This window comes from Pelophylax lessonae (assembly GCF_965119305.1).
Source record: "Pelophylax lessonae genome assembly, chromosome: 1".
NCBI lineage: Eukaryota > Metazoa > Chordata > Amphibia > Anura > Ranidae > Pelophylax > Pelophylax lessonae.
In genome coordinates, this window is record NC_138768.1 from 278,015,951 (window position 1) to 278,034,089 (window position 18,139).

At 47.6% G+C, this 18,139-nt stretch overlaps 1 protein-coding gene across 5 annotated transcripts in view; it reads left to right on the forward strand.

The window, feature by feature from the left end:
• Window positions 1-18,139, forward strand: part of CIT (citron rho-interacting serine/threonine kinase) — a 429,539-nt gene that overhangs the window by 232,275 nt on the left and 179,125 nt on the right. For all 5 annotated transcript variants that reach the window (XM_082258872.1, XM_082258873.1, XM_082258874.1 and 2 more), the window contains 2 exons: window positions 742-939; window positions 3,338-3,531. In XM_082258872.1, the coding sequence (XP_082114998.1) occupies window positions 742-939; window positions 3,338-3,531 (392 nt within the window). The remainder of the gene's footprint in view (window positions 1-741; window positions 940-3,337; window positions 3,532-18,139) is intronic.

An 18,139-nucleotide genomic window follows, 5' to 3' on the forward strand; every position in this document is an offset into this window, starting at 1 on the left:
TGTTTGCTGTGATCGGCCCCCAGCTATTACGGGGTGCTGTGATTGGTCCAGGAGCCATGAGATAGTTGTGTGCCAATCAAAGCATCACTAAAGGAGTCACAGCTGTTATGAATAAAATTAATTCACTCATAACAGCTTTGTTGACATTGTGATGATGTGATTGCAAAGTAGTATTGGGAGCCGCAATCCATTGCTTCTAATGGATACAGCGGACGCGGTAGCGGGGCTCTGCACGCCCCTAATCTAGAAGAGGAAGGATGTTGTACATGTATGTTATCCTGCCTGCCAATGCACTAAATGTACTGTGGCCAGATGGCAAGCTGTTAAAGAGCTGTCATCAAAATATTTGTCTCCATTGGATAATTTACCCTCATCCCTTGCTCTGGTGGCAGCTCTAAAATTTTTGGACTTCCCTTCACCTATTGTCTCAGTGAAAATAGTCATCAGGACAAATAAAAGTGAGTCTCCCTAGCGAGGTCACTGGCTGCAATTAAAGATTGATAGATTTAAGATCTGGCAGCGCAGTTTGATTCCCTAGTACTGGCTTTCCCCTTTTTCCTGAACCAGTATTGTGTGGATACCAGTTTTAGAAAATCAACCCCATTGTGGCAGAACACTACTCTGACAGTACCCAAAGAGAACAATCACATCTACTTATGTGACTTTGTCTTTGTAAAATGTAAGCGTGTTTCTATCAGTAAGAAGTGTGTATATCTATTTTTTTTTTTTTTTGTACACTAGGTTCTGACAGATCTGGAAGATCAACTGAACCGTATAAGTGAAGAAAATGCAGAGCTAAATGATCAAAACTTCTTTCTGACTAAACAGCTGAGCGATGTTTCAGGGGCCACAGAGGAAATTATACAACTCCGTAGTGAAGTGGATCACCTGAGACGTGAAATTACAGAGCGGGAGATGCAGCTCACTAGTCAGAAACAGGTATTGTATATTCTTCTTTGGGACAAAGTACTAGTTTTTCACTTGACCAAAAGGATTGATCTTAACACCCTTCTGTTGTTTTCTTGTATATACTGTATGAAACACATTCAACTTTCTTTTGTTTTCGTAATACATAAACACAGTGATTAAACTCCATAGCAGGTATGTAGGGGCAGTAACTCTTTTGTATCTGTCATTTCCTTTATGTTAATTTGATCTGAACAACATTAACTTCAGGGCTTCACATAAGTGTTGATAGACAACCTACAGGCACACTGCAGTCAAGTTTGAAAATGAAATCTTGAGATGTACAAAGCAAAGTTGATCTCTAACTTAAAATCTAGTGTAGCCCATTCAGAGCTGCAAATCAGTCTGTTTTCCTCCACTGCAACCTGATTGTGCCAGTTGCCTTCAGTCTGTGTCCATCATTGAGTGTCAGTTTGTGTATTGCTTTAAACTTTTTGAAGCAAACCTGTAGTTTACCCATGCCCCTCCCTAGCAGCACTTGCTCGCTTTTTCCTCTGGTGCACTGCCATTCTGTTCAGTTGACTTATTCCCCTTTCTTTGTAACATGGCTACTTCTTGGCGATTAGCCCAGTGCTATCAGAAAAAGAGTTCTTAGCCCAGTGAAAGCTTAACCCCTTTGCGTCGACGGAACACAAATATGCAGCCTCGGCTTCAGGAGGTTGTATCGGGGTGATGCCTGCAACTAGAGGGCATCACTCCGGTACCGTTGTTTAGAGCCGGCGGTTGGCTTTCTTGTAATGACAACCACTGCGGCTGAGCAACTGTTCGGCTGTCCTTACAAGAAGCGGGAAGGGACGACCCCCCTTCCCACTGCCTTCGCCCGGGTCACTCGTCCCACCGGGAGGCCCGAGCGACCTGCCAGCTGGCCGAAGACCCAAACAAAGCCAAATTCGGCTCTGATCGGGTCTCCGATGTAAAAAAAACCCGGAAGGCGCCATATTTAAGAAAAAAAAAAGACCCCAGATCCCTTCGAAAAGAGCACCTGTCACTGACTATTACTGTCACAAGGGATGTTTATATTCTTTGTGACAACAATAGTGATCAACATTTTTTTAAATTGATAGTGAGAAAAAAAAATAAATAAGAAAAAAAATGTAAAGCGCCCCGTCCCTCCATGCTAGCGTCCAGAAGCGAATGCTTATGCAAGTCACGGCCGCACATGTAAACGGTGTTCCAACCACACATGTGAGATATTGCCACAGTCATTAGAGGGATAGCAATAATTCTAGCACAAGAACTCCTCTGTTACTTGAAACGGGTAACCGTTAGCATTTTTTTTAAAGCATTGCCTATGGAGTTTTTGAAGTACCGAAGTTTGTCGCCATTCCACGAGTGTGCGCAATTTTAAAGCATGACATGTTAGGTATCATTTTACTCTGTGTAGCATCATCTTTCAGATTATACAAACAAAGTGGGCTAACTTTACTGTTTTTGTTTTTTTTTTTTTTTTAATTCATGAAAGTGTATATCTCCAATATACTGGCAAAAAACCCCTGTGAGAATCCTAATTTATTAATTTGCAGTAGGGGATTTGTGATGGCCTATTCTGTTACTGGCACACAAATGTTTCATAGATAAAATATTTTATGTAAACTCTCACAAGCAAGGCCCCCAAAAGCTTGAATCAATTTGTAGATGTAGTGTCTCCCTTTGTTTTGTAAAGCGATGTGCAAACTGTTGCTGCTATATAAATTCTGTTTAATTTTAATAGTTTGTGATTATATTTGATTGCTGTAAGATGTACTTCTTTACCCTGTAACCTAGTTGATGTAAATAAAGTATTTTAAAAAAAAAAATTTAAAAATTGTTTGTGATAGTTGATTAAAAGAGAAGTTTGGTCCAATGCTGCATCTGTTCCCTCGCCGCCTCTACCCTGAGAGCCGGGCGATCAAACACTGCGGATTGCTCGGTTCTGACAGCTCTCCGAGCAGAGAGCTGCTGCCTGTCAGTCAGCAGCTCTCTGCTCTGCACCCTCCTCGCTCACAGGAGCGCTGGGCTGTGAAAGGGTGGGGAGCGTCCGGCTCAGGCTCTCAGCAGCTCGCCGAGAGGCTGAGCCGGGTCTCGATCCGGGCTCCTGACGGATCCCGACTCCGTGGTCGTGATGACACGGTGCCTGGACCGACTTCTGTGATGTCAGTAGAGAGTGGACTTCAGCCCACTCTCTGCTGAAAATGGCTCACAGGAGTGCAGAACGAACTGCATTCCTGTAATCCACAGGAGATGTACAGTAAACCGAGCTTTGGCTGTTCCTCTCCTTAAGTAGAGCAGACATTAGCTTCAAGCCTTTAGGCACATGATCGATATCTTTGTTACAAGATCGTAGCCAGAATTCTTGTTAATTATTTTGTCATTTGTGGTGTTATGATTGCAGACAATGGAAGCCCTAAAAACCACATGCACTATGTTGGAGGAACAGGTAATGGATCTAGAAGCACTGAACGACGAGCTACTGGAAAAGGAACGCCAGTGGGAGAGCTGGAGAAGCTCATTAGAGGATGAAAAGACTCAGTTTGAATGCAGACTTCGAGAGGTGCAAAGATTGCTGGATAATGAAAAACAGGGCAGGTGAGGATTCAAAATGATCCATATTTGCACTATATAAGGGTATTTCTTTCTCGTCCATTGAGCGACACAGGAAGTCAGTTCAAGTTGTACTGCTACCTACAGAAGGATTAGACATTGGCAGTGGCGTACCAACGGGGGGGGGGGGGTGCGGCCCGCCCCGGGTGCCACGCACTGGGGGGTGTCAGCCGGCGTCTTGCCCGGCGTGTCCCGTATGCAGTGTGAAGGCAGCTGCGGTGGCAGGCTGGCAGCTCCTTCAGTCCGCACTGCTAGCGGGGGGCGGAGCCGCGGCGGGAAGAAGGGGGCGGAGCCGCGACGAGAAGAAGGGGGCGGAGCCTCGGCTGGAAGAAGGGGCGGAGCCTCGGCGGGAAGAAGGTAAGTGCCCAAGTGTGTATGCTGGATAGGAGGGGGATGGGGCAGCAGCCAGTGGGCACCAGCATCTGTCACACATTGCATGAACATTGGTGCATGGATCTTGCCAGTGTGCACAAGTGCATTAGCATTGGCAAATTTCGATGTGCCAATCTTTGGATTTGCTGGGCATTTGCAGATGTGCCAATCCTTCTACAAACTGTTCTCTGACACCGTCATTCAGGCATGCCTGGAGCGAGTGGTAGGTCAAGGACAGTGTCCCTGATTGTTAGGGAAGGTAAATAGAGCAAGGAAAGGTTCCTGGTCCTGCAGCTGCTGAATAACTGATTCTCCTCCTCTCCCTCCTGCAGGAAGACCCCCCCCGTTCTTTAGCCCCCCCCCCCCCGGTGCTCTTAAGCTCCCCACATTGCTTTTAATCTCCCTCCCCCCTATGCTCCCTGTCCCCCCCAGTGCTCTCCACCCCCCCTGGTTTTCCCTGTCCGCCCCCCAAGTGCTCCCTGTCCCCCCCAGTGCTCTCCACCCCCCTGGTTTTCCCTGTCCGCCCCCCCAAGTGCTCCCTGTCCCCCCCCAGTGCTCTCCACCCCCCTTGGTTTTCCCTGTCCGCCCCCCCCAAGTGCTCCCTGTCCCCCCCAGTGCTCTCCACCCCCTGCGCCTTCCAACCCCCCTGCAATGCTTTCCAAACCCCCTCTTAATTCTCTACCCCCCCCACCGTGCCCTTCAGCTCCAACAGTGCTCTCTGCTTCGCCTGTGCTCTCCGGCCCCCCTAGTGCTCTTCTATCATGTCCGCAGTCTCTGACCATCTCCTGTATCATGTCCGCAGTCTCTGACCATCTCCTGTATCATGTCCGCAGTCTCTGACCATCTCTTGTATCATGTCTGCAGTCTCTGACCATCTCCTGTATCATGTCTGCAGTCTCTGACCATCTCCTGTATCATGTCTGCAGTCTCTGGCCATCTTCTGTATCATGTCTACAGTCTCTGGCCATCTTCTGTATCATGTCTACAGTCTCTGGCCATCTCCTGTATCATGTCCGCAGTCTCTGACCATCTCCTTTAGCAAGTCTCCAATCTCTTACTCAAACTTAAACACATTGCTAATAATATTAGCTATTTATGCTGAAGGTAGGACTGTGCAGGGGAGGCAGAGAGTGTAAAAGGGGGCACTGTGATTAGAGAGACGGAGGGCCACTGCAAGGGGCACTGTGATGGGAGGCTGTGAAATTTGTGCAATAAATATTCCTGAAAACATTACAAATTTTTGTGGGCGTTTTTACATTTTAAAGTTGGGGGGGTGACAGATATAGTATCCGCCCCGGGTGCCAAATGCTCTAGGTACGCCACTGGACATTGGGAAAAAACTTTAGTCCAGCCCAGGGTATCTCCTACCAGCGTGAATCAGTTTTGTCTTAGGAAGATGGATGTGAATGATGATAGCACTCCCAAAAGCCACGATTTCAGTTACACACAAATACCTATCCAACTCAAAACTCACCAGAAGCGTCACACCCACATCTCTGAAGGTATTGTGTTACAGCCTCCCGATCATCAGTTCTCCAGGTAATACCTTGTAGCAACAGTAATTGCCTAGTGCTGTTCTTCCTCCTGGCTCTTCGGTCACTCTGGAGTTAGACAGCCACACAACTAAACAAATTTGCAGCCTGGCAGGAATTTGATACACAATCATGGAGTATATAAAAAAAAAAAAAAAGCTTAGTATAACTCCAATCTATATACAACAAAAGTGAAAACCATTACAAAAGCCAGCTCTAAGCGTGCCCGACATATATTTTATTCATATGATGTTGTTTTCAGTCCTAAAGGCTACAGGGCTAATTGCAGTGCATCTACTGGTATTGGTGATATCTGCTTCTTCAGCTCTGTCAAGTGTGGAGGGGTTCTCTGCATTTTTTGCCTGTTTTTTTATTATGTCATGCAATACTTTATGGCCCAAATCATCCCACCCAGTTATTTGCCGCAAATGCGTTTCAGTACCCTTTCCTGCAGTTTCTGTGTCTGATTTGCCCACATCCATAGTGACTACTGGGCCATTGGTTGCAGAGACTGATTCTCATTACTCCAGTCCTTGACTGATTCGTTTACCCCTTCAAAGTCGCAGTCTTACTATTACTCTGCAGCCTAGAGTCATGCTGCCCTCTGCTTTTGGAGTCTTTAGTTCTGTTAGGTATGGCTGGGTCCTCTAGTCTTAGGTCTTTACAGTGGTCTTTATTGCCCAAATCACCTTCTTGTTTCCTGACTCAGATTGCAAAGGCCACAAGCGCACTCCTGCCCTAGTGGTTCCAGAGCCACCACTGCATAGACTCTGATTCTAAATCACCTCAGTCCTTGACTGATGACTTGCTCCTAAAGAGTCATAGTCTACTGCTATTACGCCAAAATTAAGAGACCATTTTGGCTGTTGTTGATGCAGTGTGCACCATTTAAAACAAATGGATCAGCCTGTTGCTTCTACCAGTGCTGTCTCCAGCTTTGGGTCATTCGAAATTCCTAAGGTCACAAAGGCCTTCGCACCTTCTATTCTTGAAAAACTGTTTACTCCCTTAAGCATTTATTTTGCACAGAAGTGTTGTGTTTCTACTGTGGAACCAACGCTTTCCTTTCTTAGCAAGATGCTTACTACAGTGATGGAGGATGCACCAGTCTTAAAGGGCAAATGTGGAGTACTTGGCTATAGCATTAACCTTCATTTGTGATGGTTTCCTGGAAACCTCTTATCTCATTTCTGGCTTGTGTCTCAAATTTGTGTAGGTTTCTTTGGCTAAAGTGCTGGACTGCTGAACATTTGTGCAGGAAGCATTTGATCCACATGGCCTTTGACGGACAATGTCTTTTCTGACTGGTTCTTAATAATATTTTTAAAGGTGCTACTTGTAGCAAGAGCACCCATGTTTCTCAGCAGAAGAAACCTATAGCACACACTGAAATTTTCTCCCTCTTTGACTAGCGTTTTAACCCTAAATACTATTAAGGGTTAGGTTTCTGCCCTTTCTCTTCTGGTTCTGACACCGCTGGCCTCTCAATTGTTGATTTAGGACTTTAGTATAGGGGGTCCAACATGAAGCTCCTCCATCCATTCTCCAGTGACTCTGGGGAGCCCGAATCTGGTCCGCTGCACTTCAGAAATGGCCATTTGAACCTATTATAGATATTCCTCTCTCTACGCTCACCCAGAAACTGTTTTTTCTTGTAGCTATCATCAGGTGTCTGAACTGGTAGCCTTATTCTTTAAATAACTTCTTATTGGTTGTGCACAGGGTTAGGTTGTTGTTGAATCCAGGACTCCCTTTTTCCTTAAGGGACTCTCCTTAATTAGGACATTATTCTTCCATCCATCTGTCCTGCTCCAGTCCACAAGCAGGAAATTGTCCTTCATTGTCTGGATGTGACTAGGGCTGTGAGAATCTCTCTCTCAGCTACTTCTCCACTCAGACTGTGATTACCTCATTGTCATCCCAGATGCACTCCAAAGGGGTGCTCCGGCTTCTTGTCCCACAACCTGTAGGTGTGTCAGACAGACCCTTTTAACCCTGTCAATGTGTCTACTAGAACTGTGAGTGCTTCTTGGGCTTTTTGGCACCAAGCCGCTCTTTCCCAGATTTGCAGGCTCCTATTTGGTCTTCTATTTCCGTGTTTAAGTTTTGGCTGGTGGACATTTTGGCCTCATCTGATGCAAGCTTTGGATGTAGAGTCCTTTAGGCAGGTCTTTTAGCTTCAGGCAGTTCCTAGTTCTTTGTAAAAAAAATATTATATGTGTAGCACCACTATAATTTATAAATATGGTGCAGCAAAAAAACATGCAAATGTGCAAATGTTCATCAGCACTTGAAACAATTGTGTGGAGATTAAAAAAAAAAAAAAATTGTCAAAATCCGAAAATGAAATCTTGCGCAAAGATCATGAAGAAAATATTTGACACCTACACGTGTAAATAATCCTCATAAAGTGTTCAGAGGCCAACTACCACCACCTCCCTGAGGGATCAACACTCACCAGAACCGATGGCTGCCATTACAGCAGCATATGTGCCTGTGACTTTGTCAAATATCCACAATGTGTGTAAAAACCTTGCCCAATAACTGTATCAGAGTTATTGTACCTCTCAATGGAGTAAAGCTGGGATGAATCAATCTCACCAAGAGCCAGAAATAATCTTTAACAGTGTAGTATTTAATGTAAATCTGTTATGACATAAAAGCATGTATAAAAAAAACAGCAAATCCCTTACATAGAAAGCCGCTGCCGACCCAGGATCGTACAGCAGTGTGATGTCAGCACCAACAGTTCCGCCCTGGTGTGTTTCAACCAATAGGAAGTTATCATGGGGGTCTCTAGTGTTGACACCCACCATCTTTTTGTAGCCTCTAAAAAACCTCCCCTCTCAAGGTGTGTATAGTAAATTTAAGAACCGCAAATAGTAATTCCTCCATTTTGTGGTGGATCCTATGTAAAAATAGGAACAGAAAGCTCTTGAGCAGCCATCATAAAATGAGGCATCATGTTAATGCCCCCTGATTTTAGACACAACTGCATCCGCTAAATTAGGTTGCACACTTCCTAAAAGGATATACGCCTCCTGAAATAAAAATGAAATATATTATACAAAGTTAGTACTAAACTAAACAAACCACTATAAGAGAGCACTATAGGTCCGCTACTTACAATTATACATACATATTAAAAATATAATTACTTTAGTTAAATCTAGTTAACAAAAAGTAGACTTAGGTTTAAAGGACGTAATATACCATTGACACCAAACTAAAAACCGGAACATAAATGGGGCCTCTACCTGCAAAAATTACTCTTGGGTGCATCCAAATATAATAAAATTGACACCCAAGGTTAAATGTACAAACATCTTTGTTGTTTGCTTGGATCTTTTCACATGTATTTGCTGTTACCCACCACATCAGTAGGACTGCTTTCGGGTTTCCTTAAGAAAAAGACTTTGTGTCTCTCAGTGGATGAGAAAGAAAATAGGATTGATGAACTTGCTGTAAAATCCTTTTCCTGGAGTCTGTTGAGGGACACCCCTCTGTGTACAAAACTAAGGCATGCTAGTAGTTGCAGGGGTTATTCTGGACTGATGTACAGTTTTTTTTTCTTTAGACAATGTCCAATTCTCCTTTAGGCTTTAGTGTCAACCAAAGGTTTTAAGTGATACCTAATGCATCTTAATGCATTTTTTTTTTAAATCAGTCATTCTAAAATTTTAAGTACAGTATATAATGGCTTTTATTAATTTTTTTTTTAGTTGCCATTGTTTTCAGGCTTATTGTTTTGTCTTGTGCATGCTCCCTATCCTCCACTAAGGCACCTCATGGCTACTAGTGTAGAGCGAGCAGTGCTGTTATTTCTGTTCACATGCTCTGCTCCATTTATACTGCAATTCCCATAGATTTGAGTGTGTCTACAGGTAAATGTGTAGTCCATCTCAGGGCGATCTGAAAAGCCACCGTAGAACAGGAAATCTTGGAACTGAAGAGAGCCAATCAGCGGGTCCAGCGAATGTGATGTCCGCCGGGCACCCGCAATCACTCCCCGTGGAGACAGAATGGCGGTCACGGCAGACCGCTGTTCTGTGATTGATGAACACAGGGATCCTGTTTTCCTCCTATTTAGGAACACAGGTCTCTTTGTTTATCCACCAAGTCCACCCCCCACACAGTTAGAAAGCACCCCCTAGGGACCCATTTAACCCTTTAATCCCCCCTGGTGTTAACCCCTTCCCTGCCTGTGTCATTAATACAGTAACAGTGCATATTTTTTAGCACTAACTACTGTAGTAATGTCACTGCCCCCCCCCCCCCCACCCCAAAGTGTAAAAAATGTCAGTTAGCTGTCTGATCTGTCCGCCGCAATGTCGCAGTCCCGTTAAAAAGCACTGATCGCCGCCATTACTAATAAAAAAAATTACATAAATCTTTCACCTGGTTTGTAAACGCGATAACTTTTGCGCAAACCAATCAATATACACCTTTTGTTTTTTTTTTTGTTTTTTTACCAAAAATATGTAGCAGAATACATATTGGCCTAAAATGATGAAAAAAATTAGATTTTTTTAAAAAAAATTTATTGGGAATGTTTTATAGCAGAAAGTGAAAAATATTGTTTTCTCTATCGTTCGTCGACAGACGCAGCTCCATCTTCTTTAGACCAATGGGTTATGCTCCTCCAATCAGGAATAGGCACTAGGCAGGAAAAAAGTTTAACCACGCCTATGGGGCTGTCCCTGCAGGCATAACCCCACACACTCTATCAGCAATCAATTTGTTTCTGACTAGTTTTAAGAATAGGACAAGCTGCACAAGTTGCAGGGGGCGATCCGTTTGCTGTTGACAAGCAATCTGTCCTCTCTGAGGATTGCATGCGGGCCTTGGGTCTGATGGTGTCAACCTTTGAGGCCGTTCCGTTTGCTCTGTAACACACGAGACCCTTACAAAGGGAGATTCTCATCAACTGGAACAAAGATCCAAAGTCCTAGGACGCTTTGATTCGGTTGAGTCACAACACAAAGACTGCTCTTCTTTGGTGGCTTCACTTGTTAGCACTACGCCGGAGCAAGTCCTTCCTTCCTTCGTATTGGACGGTGGTAACCACGGACGCCAGCCTGTCAGGCTGGGAAGGAGTGCTGGGGAAGTTCTGCTCCCAGGGGTCCTGGAGAGTAGAAGAGTCCAACACTTCCGATAAAATATTTTGGCGCTCAGAGCGATAAAGCTTTGCCTGAGCTACTGGACAATTTGTCTGCCAGATTGTGCAGTCCGGATTAAATTGGACAGTGCCATGGTCGTAGCTTACATCAATCATCATGGGGGCACCAAGAGTGTCTTGGCGGCCAGGGAGGTGGACAAGATCCTGGATTGGGCGAAAAAGTTTGTTCCAGCCCTCTCTGCTGTGCACATCCCAGGTGTGGAGAACTGGCAGGCGGATTATCTGAGTTGTCAGGTGTTGGATCATAGGGAGTGGTCCCTACCAGGGGTTTTCGTCTCCTGTGTGTCTGGTGGGGGACACCCGACGTCGACCTGATTGCTTCTCGACTCAACAAGAAGGTTCATAGGTTCGTAGCCAGGTCTCGGAATCCTCTGGCTGATGCCACAGACGCACCGGTGGCTCCTCTGAGTCAGTATCAGCTGATCTATGCATTTTCTCCGCTAAAACTTCTGCCAAGGCTTCTCCGCAGGACAGAAGTGGAAGGGGTTCCGGTCATTCTGGTGGCTCCAGACTGGCCTCGCTGGTCTTTGTACGCAGACCTGATAAGGTTGGTCGCCGATGCTCCCTGGAGACTTCCTCTAAGGGAAGATCTGCTGTCTTAAGGATCGATCTTCCATCCGGCTTTACAGTCGCTGGCTTTAACGGCGTGGCTGTTGAAAGCCAGGTATTGAAAGATAGAGGTCTTTCTGATTCAGTGATTCCTACACTACTGAAGGCCAGGAAGTCTACTTCCAGGAAGATCTATCATCATACGCGAAAATCGTACATTTCATGGTGTGAATCATTGAAGGTGCACCCTCGCTTGTTCTCAGTGGCTAGGGTTTTTTTCAAAAAGGTGTTGAACAGTGGTTGGCTTTGGTCACTATCAATGGCCAAGTGTCGGGTCTGGCTGTGTTTTTCCAATGCCCTTTAGCTACGCATGCCCTGATTCACACTTTTATTCAGGGGGGTTCGCCATATGGCTCCCCGAGGCGATCCCCGCTACCTCCGTGGGATCTGAATTTGGTTTTATCTGTTCTTCAAAAACCTCCCTTTGAGAACATTGGGGAGATTCCTCTGCTTGCTTTGTCTCAGAAGGTTGCCTTTTTGGTGACTATTACTTCTGCCTGCAGAGTATCTGAATTGGCGGCTTTGTCCTGCCGTTCACCTTATCTGGTGGTCCACAGAGATAAAGTGGTACTCCAACCTAATCAGTCATTTTTTCCTAAGGTGGTTTCTGATTTTCATGTGAATGAAGACATTGTGCTACCTTCGCTTTGTCCTAAGCACAAGCATTCCAAGGAAATGGCATTGCATTCTTTGGCTATGGTGCGGCGATCAGGGTTTACCTGGAGGCCACTGAGTCTTTTAGAAAATCAGACGCTCTTTTTGTTCTTACTGAAGGTCCTCGTAAAGAATTGACTGCATCTGCTGCGACCATGTCCAGACTGATCAGGCAGACGGTAGTTTAGGCTTATTCACTGAAGGGTCAGGTTCCTCCTTTCCCAGTGCAGATGCATTCTACTAGAGCGCTGAGTGCCTCTTGGGCTTTATCGCCATCAGGCGTCAGTGCAAGTTTGCAAGGTGGCAACTTGGTCGTCTGTGCATACGTTCACAAAATTCGACAAAGTAGATGTGTTGGCATCTTCTTCTGATGCTTCCTTTCCCCGCAAGGTTTTGCAGGCTGCTGTTTAAAGAGAATCTTTTGTTGTTTCTCTTTGAGGGTGTATGTTTTTTCAAGGTGAGCTCCAGTTGTTCCTGGTTGAGTTGCATGTTACGTGATTGGCTAGGTTTAGCCTTTGGAGAATTATGTATTCTTGCATTGTCTTCCCACCCCTCATGATTATACTGCTTTGGGACATCCCATTGGTCTAAAGAAGATGGAGCTGTGTCTGTCGAAGAACGATAGAGAAAACTGGATTTTTGTAAGAACTTACCATAAAATCCTTTTCTCTGAAGTTCATTGACAGACGCAGCACCCGCCCCTCTACTTCTGAGTGAATGGGGTTTTTTTGTTTTGTTAACACTGCTTGCAACCAAACTGATTGCTGATAGCAGAGTGTGTGGGGTTATGCCTGCAGGGACAGCCCCATAGGCGTGGTTAAACTTTTTTCCTGCCTAGTGCCTATTCCTAATTTGAGGAGCATAACCCATTGGTCTAAAGACGATGGAGCTGCATCTGTCGATGAACTTCAGAGAAAAGGATGTTACGGTGAGTTCTTACAAAAAACAATTTTTTCCCCAGAATTGTCGCTCTTTTTTTGTTTATAGCGCAAAAAAAAAAATCGCAAAGGGGATCAAATACCACCGAAAGAAAGCTCTGTTTGTAGGAAAAAAATGACATCAATTTTATTTTGGTACAGCGCAGCACGACCGTGCAATTGTCAAATAAAATACTGCAGTGCCGTATCGCAAAAAAATGGCCTGGTCATTAAGGGGGTAAAGCTTTCAAGTCCAGAAGAAAAAAATTTGGGTTTAGTGTCACTTTAAGACCTCATATGTCCCTCAGTGGCCTCCAAGGAAAGGAGTTTTTTGTTGCATGCAAAAAAAATCCTCCTTTCTCTTACGTTCTCTGACAGTCGCCGCCCATCTATATTAGCCTTCGCTATTGGGTAATGGCGCCCTCTGCAGGAGTAAGCTAGGCAGTTAGAAATGTTAATAAAAAACTTTTCTATACTTAGACTCACCTCTGGGGGGCCGTCCCCAGCCATTATCCTGATCCAGTTACCACTGGTCCTCAGTTTTATGGTGCCTAGCGTAGGAGTAGGCTAGCTCTCCTGGCCGGGACCTAGCTTCTCGGTTAGTCAGGGACCTTTTCCTGGAGGATTACAAGTGACTGCAGAGCAGGGCCTCGCACTGGGTAATATAGATCCTGATGGAGTCCCAGCCTGCCATCGAGCGTCGCAGGTCACTGGTGTGCCCAGACCTCGCCACGACAGTGCTCCTTGGAATGGGGACGAGCTTGCGGAGCTGTGTCTTCGCTAAGGGTGTCTCAACTTCAGGATGCCCACGCGTTGCTAGCATCCCTCCTTGGCTGAGGCACCCCCACTTAGGGTGGGAGGTCTCCCGTATCAGAGCGGTGCCCGCTTTCCTGGACTGGTGAGTACTGATACCCCCTTGTCCCTGGGGACTTTTAGGGGGGTTTGTGGGCCCACTCTTAGGGGATGGCAGGGCTGGTGGTCTCTGTGTGATCCCCCATCTGGCCAGCTTGGTGGTATTTCCCTCCCTCCCTGGCCCTGCTGTGGCTACGTGTGGGTACTTGTGGTACCTTGGGGGGGGGGGCTCCATAGCGGTGATGGGTCTCCCTGGGGGTCCCCTGTGGTGTCCAGACCGCGTGTGTACCCTTTTTTGGCGCCATTTTAGCACGGCGGACATTTTGGGTGAGGGCAGGTGACTGGGCTCTGTGTGTGGGCAGCAGCCATTTTATGTATTCTGTCCTGATGCCGATCGGGTGCCACCTTGGGTAAGGGCACATGCCTATTAAGGGCAAGCAGCCATCTTGCCTGTGACTTTTTACATAGAGTTTCATTAAGCACCATTTTATTGTGGCTCAAGGGCTAAGCCTCTAGGGGCGTGAGGTCACTTCCTCTCTTTCCTTCCATTTTCTCACTGAGCAGAGTGTAACCGTTTCTGAAACTGTGGGGGGTATTTTTACTAATGCCAAGGGCATTTTTCTGCCCAAACTGTTATTTTTTTGTGGATTTTGCATTATCTGAAGGGCCTCTTTCAAATAGTGCAGGCCGAGCTGGGGTTCCGCGGGAACCACCGATTTAAAGGGCCAGCGTCCCATTTATTTGATATTGGCTTTCTGGACTCCCAGACTAATAATACCCCCGCAGGCCTGGTGCGGGCTTCGGGTATTCCTGAAACCTCTTCAATGGTCTCCATTATCTGCTGCTCTTGTGCTTTTTTTGCATCCACAGTGGATCTGCTGAGCGCTCTTCCAAAAAAAAAAAAAAAAAAAATTGGCCTATGCCCTCCTAGTCCTCGAACTCTGAGCCATGAATTGGTTGCCATGGACGATGTCCCTCCTGAGGGGTCCCAGTCTTCCGCTTCTGAGGGGAAAGAGGAGGTGGAATCTTCCTCCTCGGTAGCGTGGCAACGCGCTGTGATAGCTGCCCTCATTAGCGCCATTAAGGAAACTCTCAATCTTGACGATGAGCCCTCTCAGTGAAGAAAATGGGCTGCTTTCAGGTTCCGAAACGGCCCAGAAGTCAGGTCAGGTTTTTCCCTGTCCTGTGGAGTTTCACAAAACTGTGAATGACCAGTGGCGTCGCATTAAACATATGCTGGTGGTGCCTAAGCATTTTTTCCCACCGCTATCCCTTTTTAGGAGGCCGTTGACAAACGTTTCATGGTGTCCCCTAAAGTGGACCACACTGGACTGATTTAAATCCACCTTAATGCCAGTGGAGGACTCCCCGGTGTTCAAAGATCCTGCTGATAGGCGCGCTTAGGCGATTTCCTGTCACATTTACCTGGTAGCGGGTTCCCTGCTTAAACCTGTGTTTGCCTCGGTGATGGCCTCTCAGGCTCTCACGGCATGGTCCAAGGTGCTTCGGAGCACCCTGGTGGCGGAGTCGGCCTCTCCGACTGCCCTTGACATGGTGGATCAGATTACCCAGACTGGGATGTTCCTGTGTGACGCGGCCTTGGACGAGGCTCCGTTAGTCGCTCGGTTATCTGCGGTCGGGGTCGCGATCCACTGCATGCTTGGCTAACAAGCTGGTCGGCTGACCATGCTTCCAAAAAAGATGATGTTTCCTTATGTGGGGAGTCATCTTTTTGGGGTCACTCCGGATGAGTTGTTTACGGGTCTCACGGGGGGTACGAGTACTCTGTTGCCCTAGGTCACTACGGGTAGGTCCTCCCGCACTAGGCGGGGGCCTTCCTTCCATGCTCAGCGTGGGTCCTTTCGTGCCTTCCGGAAACAGGACAAGGGCAAATCCTTCAGGCCTTCCGGTGGGCACAAGAAGCCGTGGTCAGGTAAGCCAAAGGCCGGTCAGTCTGGTTCGGCGGCTCAATCCACCTCTTCCTAAAGGGACATCCTCACCCGTCTTCGGGGTGGGGGGACGTCTGCGTTGCTTTCTGGGACCCTGGTTGGCCAGCATTTGGGACAGGTGGGTTCACGTGCTGATTCGTTCGGGGTATAAGGTCGAGTTTTGATCTCGCCCCGCAGACAGGTTCTGTCCAACCTCCAGCTGACTCCCGACCGTCTCAGAAATCTCATGGGGGCGGTGCAAGTTCTGCTCGCCTAAGGAGATATTGTGCTCGTGCCTTCACAGGACAGGTTTTGTGGTTTTATTCCAACCTGTTCACCGTGTCCAGTTGAGAGGGCAAAGTGCGTCTGATTCTGGACCTACAGTCTCTGACCAACTTTGTGAGGGTACAGACGTTCCGGATTGAATCCATCCGGTCGGTAGTGGCGTAGTTGAGTCCGAGGGTCATCGGAGATATCTCCTCTTCGCGGTGGCTGGGGAGCACTACCCTTCGGTCTTGCTTCGGCTCCCAGGGTTTTCACTACGGTTTTGGCTCTGGTGCGGGCTTTACTGCATTTTAAGGGGATTGTGGTCCTCGGTTGCCTGGACGACCTCTTTTAAGGTCGAGCTTGTGTGCAACTTTGACGAGCGATCTGACCGTGAAGGTTCAAAGGCTCCAGGAGTTCGGGTGGACCATCACTTTTTAGACGTCGGCACTGACTCCTTCAGTTCATCTTCATTACCTGGGGATGGTCCTGGACTCGGCTCAGGCACGAGTTTTCCTTCCAGGGGAAATACTCCGGACCCTGCGGGACGAGATCAGGTCCCTTTGGGACAACGATCTCTCCTCCTTGCGAACCTGTATGCGGTCTTTGGGTCTGATGGTTTCGGCTTTCGAAGCCATCTCGTTTGCTCAATTTCACACAAGGACTCTGCAAGCGGGGATCCTGGCCAGGTGGGAGAGAACGCCTCAGTCTTTGGACAGGAGGATTCCTCTGAGCCACCGAGTACGGTCGTATCTTTTGTGGTGGCTCCGGTCGCCGACCCTGACACAAGGCCAGTCCTTCCAGCCTCTGCTGTGGGCGGTGCTCACCGCGGATGCCAGCCTGTCGGGCTGGGGTGGAGTTCTGGGAACGCTCTGTGCCCAGGGGACGTGGTCGGCAATGGGGGCCTCCTTGCCGATAAATGTCTTGGAGCTTCGAGCGATCAAGCATGGTCTGTTACGTTGGTCATCTTAACTTCAGGGGTGTCCAGTTCGAGTACAGATGGACGATGCCACGGCTGTAGCTTATATCATTCACCAAGGGGGTACCAAGAGTGCCCGGGCGGCCAAGGAAGTGGCCGACATCCTGTCTTTGGCCGAATCGGACGTTCCGGCGAATTTGGCTGTTCACATTCCGGGTGTGGAAATCTGGCTGGCGGACTGAGTCGCCAGACCTTGGACCGGGAAGGATGGTCCCTGAGTCCGGTGGTGTTTCGCCTCCTGTGTGCCCGGTGGGGGACTCCGGACGTGGATCTGTTCGCGTCCCATCTCGACAATGAGGTGGGAAAGTTTGTGGCCGGACCTCGCGATTCTCTGGCGGACGCCACGGATGCGTTAGTGGTGCCTTGGCACCGGTATTGGCTGATGTACGCTTTCCCTCCGATTCAACTGTTGTCCGAGTTCCTCTGCAGGTTGGCATCGGAACTGATGCCAGTCATTCTGGTGGCCCCAGACTGGCCACGTCGGTCCTGGTACGCGGACGTTGGTCAGGTGGTCATTGTGCCTCCCTAAAGGCTTCGCTGAGAGAAGATCTTCTATCTCAAGGGCCGATCTTCCATCCTGTTTAACAGTCCCTGGCTTTAACGGTGTGGTCTTGAGAGATAGGGGTTTTCCGAGTGCGGTCATCCCTACCTTATTGAAGGCTCGTAAAGCTACTTCTAGAAAGATTACTCATTGCAGCTGGACTGAGTATATTGCCTGGTGCGAGTCGCATGGTTTCCATCCTCGCTCCTTCTCGTGGCTAAGGTTTTGGCCTTCCTGAAGGAATGGGTGGATCAGCGTTTGGCGCTGACCACGGTCGAGGGTCGGTTGTCGGCCTTGGCCGTCTTTTTCCAGCATCCCTTGGCGTCAAATTCTTTGATTCGCACTTTCATTCCAGGGGTGCGGCTTCTGGTTCCCCCGAGGTAGGCTCCCTTGCCTCCCTGGGACCTGAGTTTGGTGTTGTTTGTGTTACCATGACCTCCCTTTGTGACTACTAGAGATAATTCTCTGCCTGTGTTGGCCCAGGAAGTTGCCTTTCTGGGGGCTATCACGTCTGTTCGCAGAGTGTCTGAATTGACGGCTTTGTCTTGCCGTTCTCATTCTCTGGGCTTTATGGGGATAAAGTGGTTCTGCGACCCAATCAGTCTTTTAATCCCAAGGTGGTTTCTTCGTTCCACCTCAACGAGGATATCGTGTTACCTTTGCTTTGTGCGAAGCCCAAGCATCCGTAGCAGGTGGCTGGCATTCCTTAGATGTGGTCCGGGCGGTCGGGGTTTACCTGTCTGCCACGGAATCTTTTTGGCAGTCT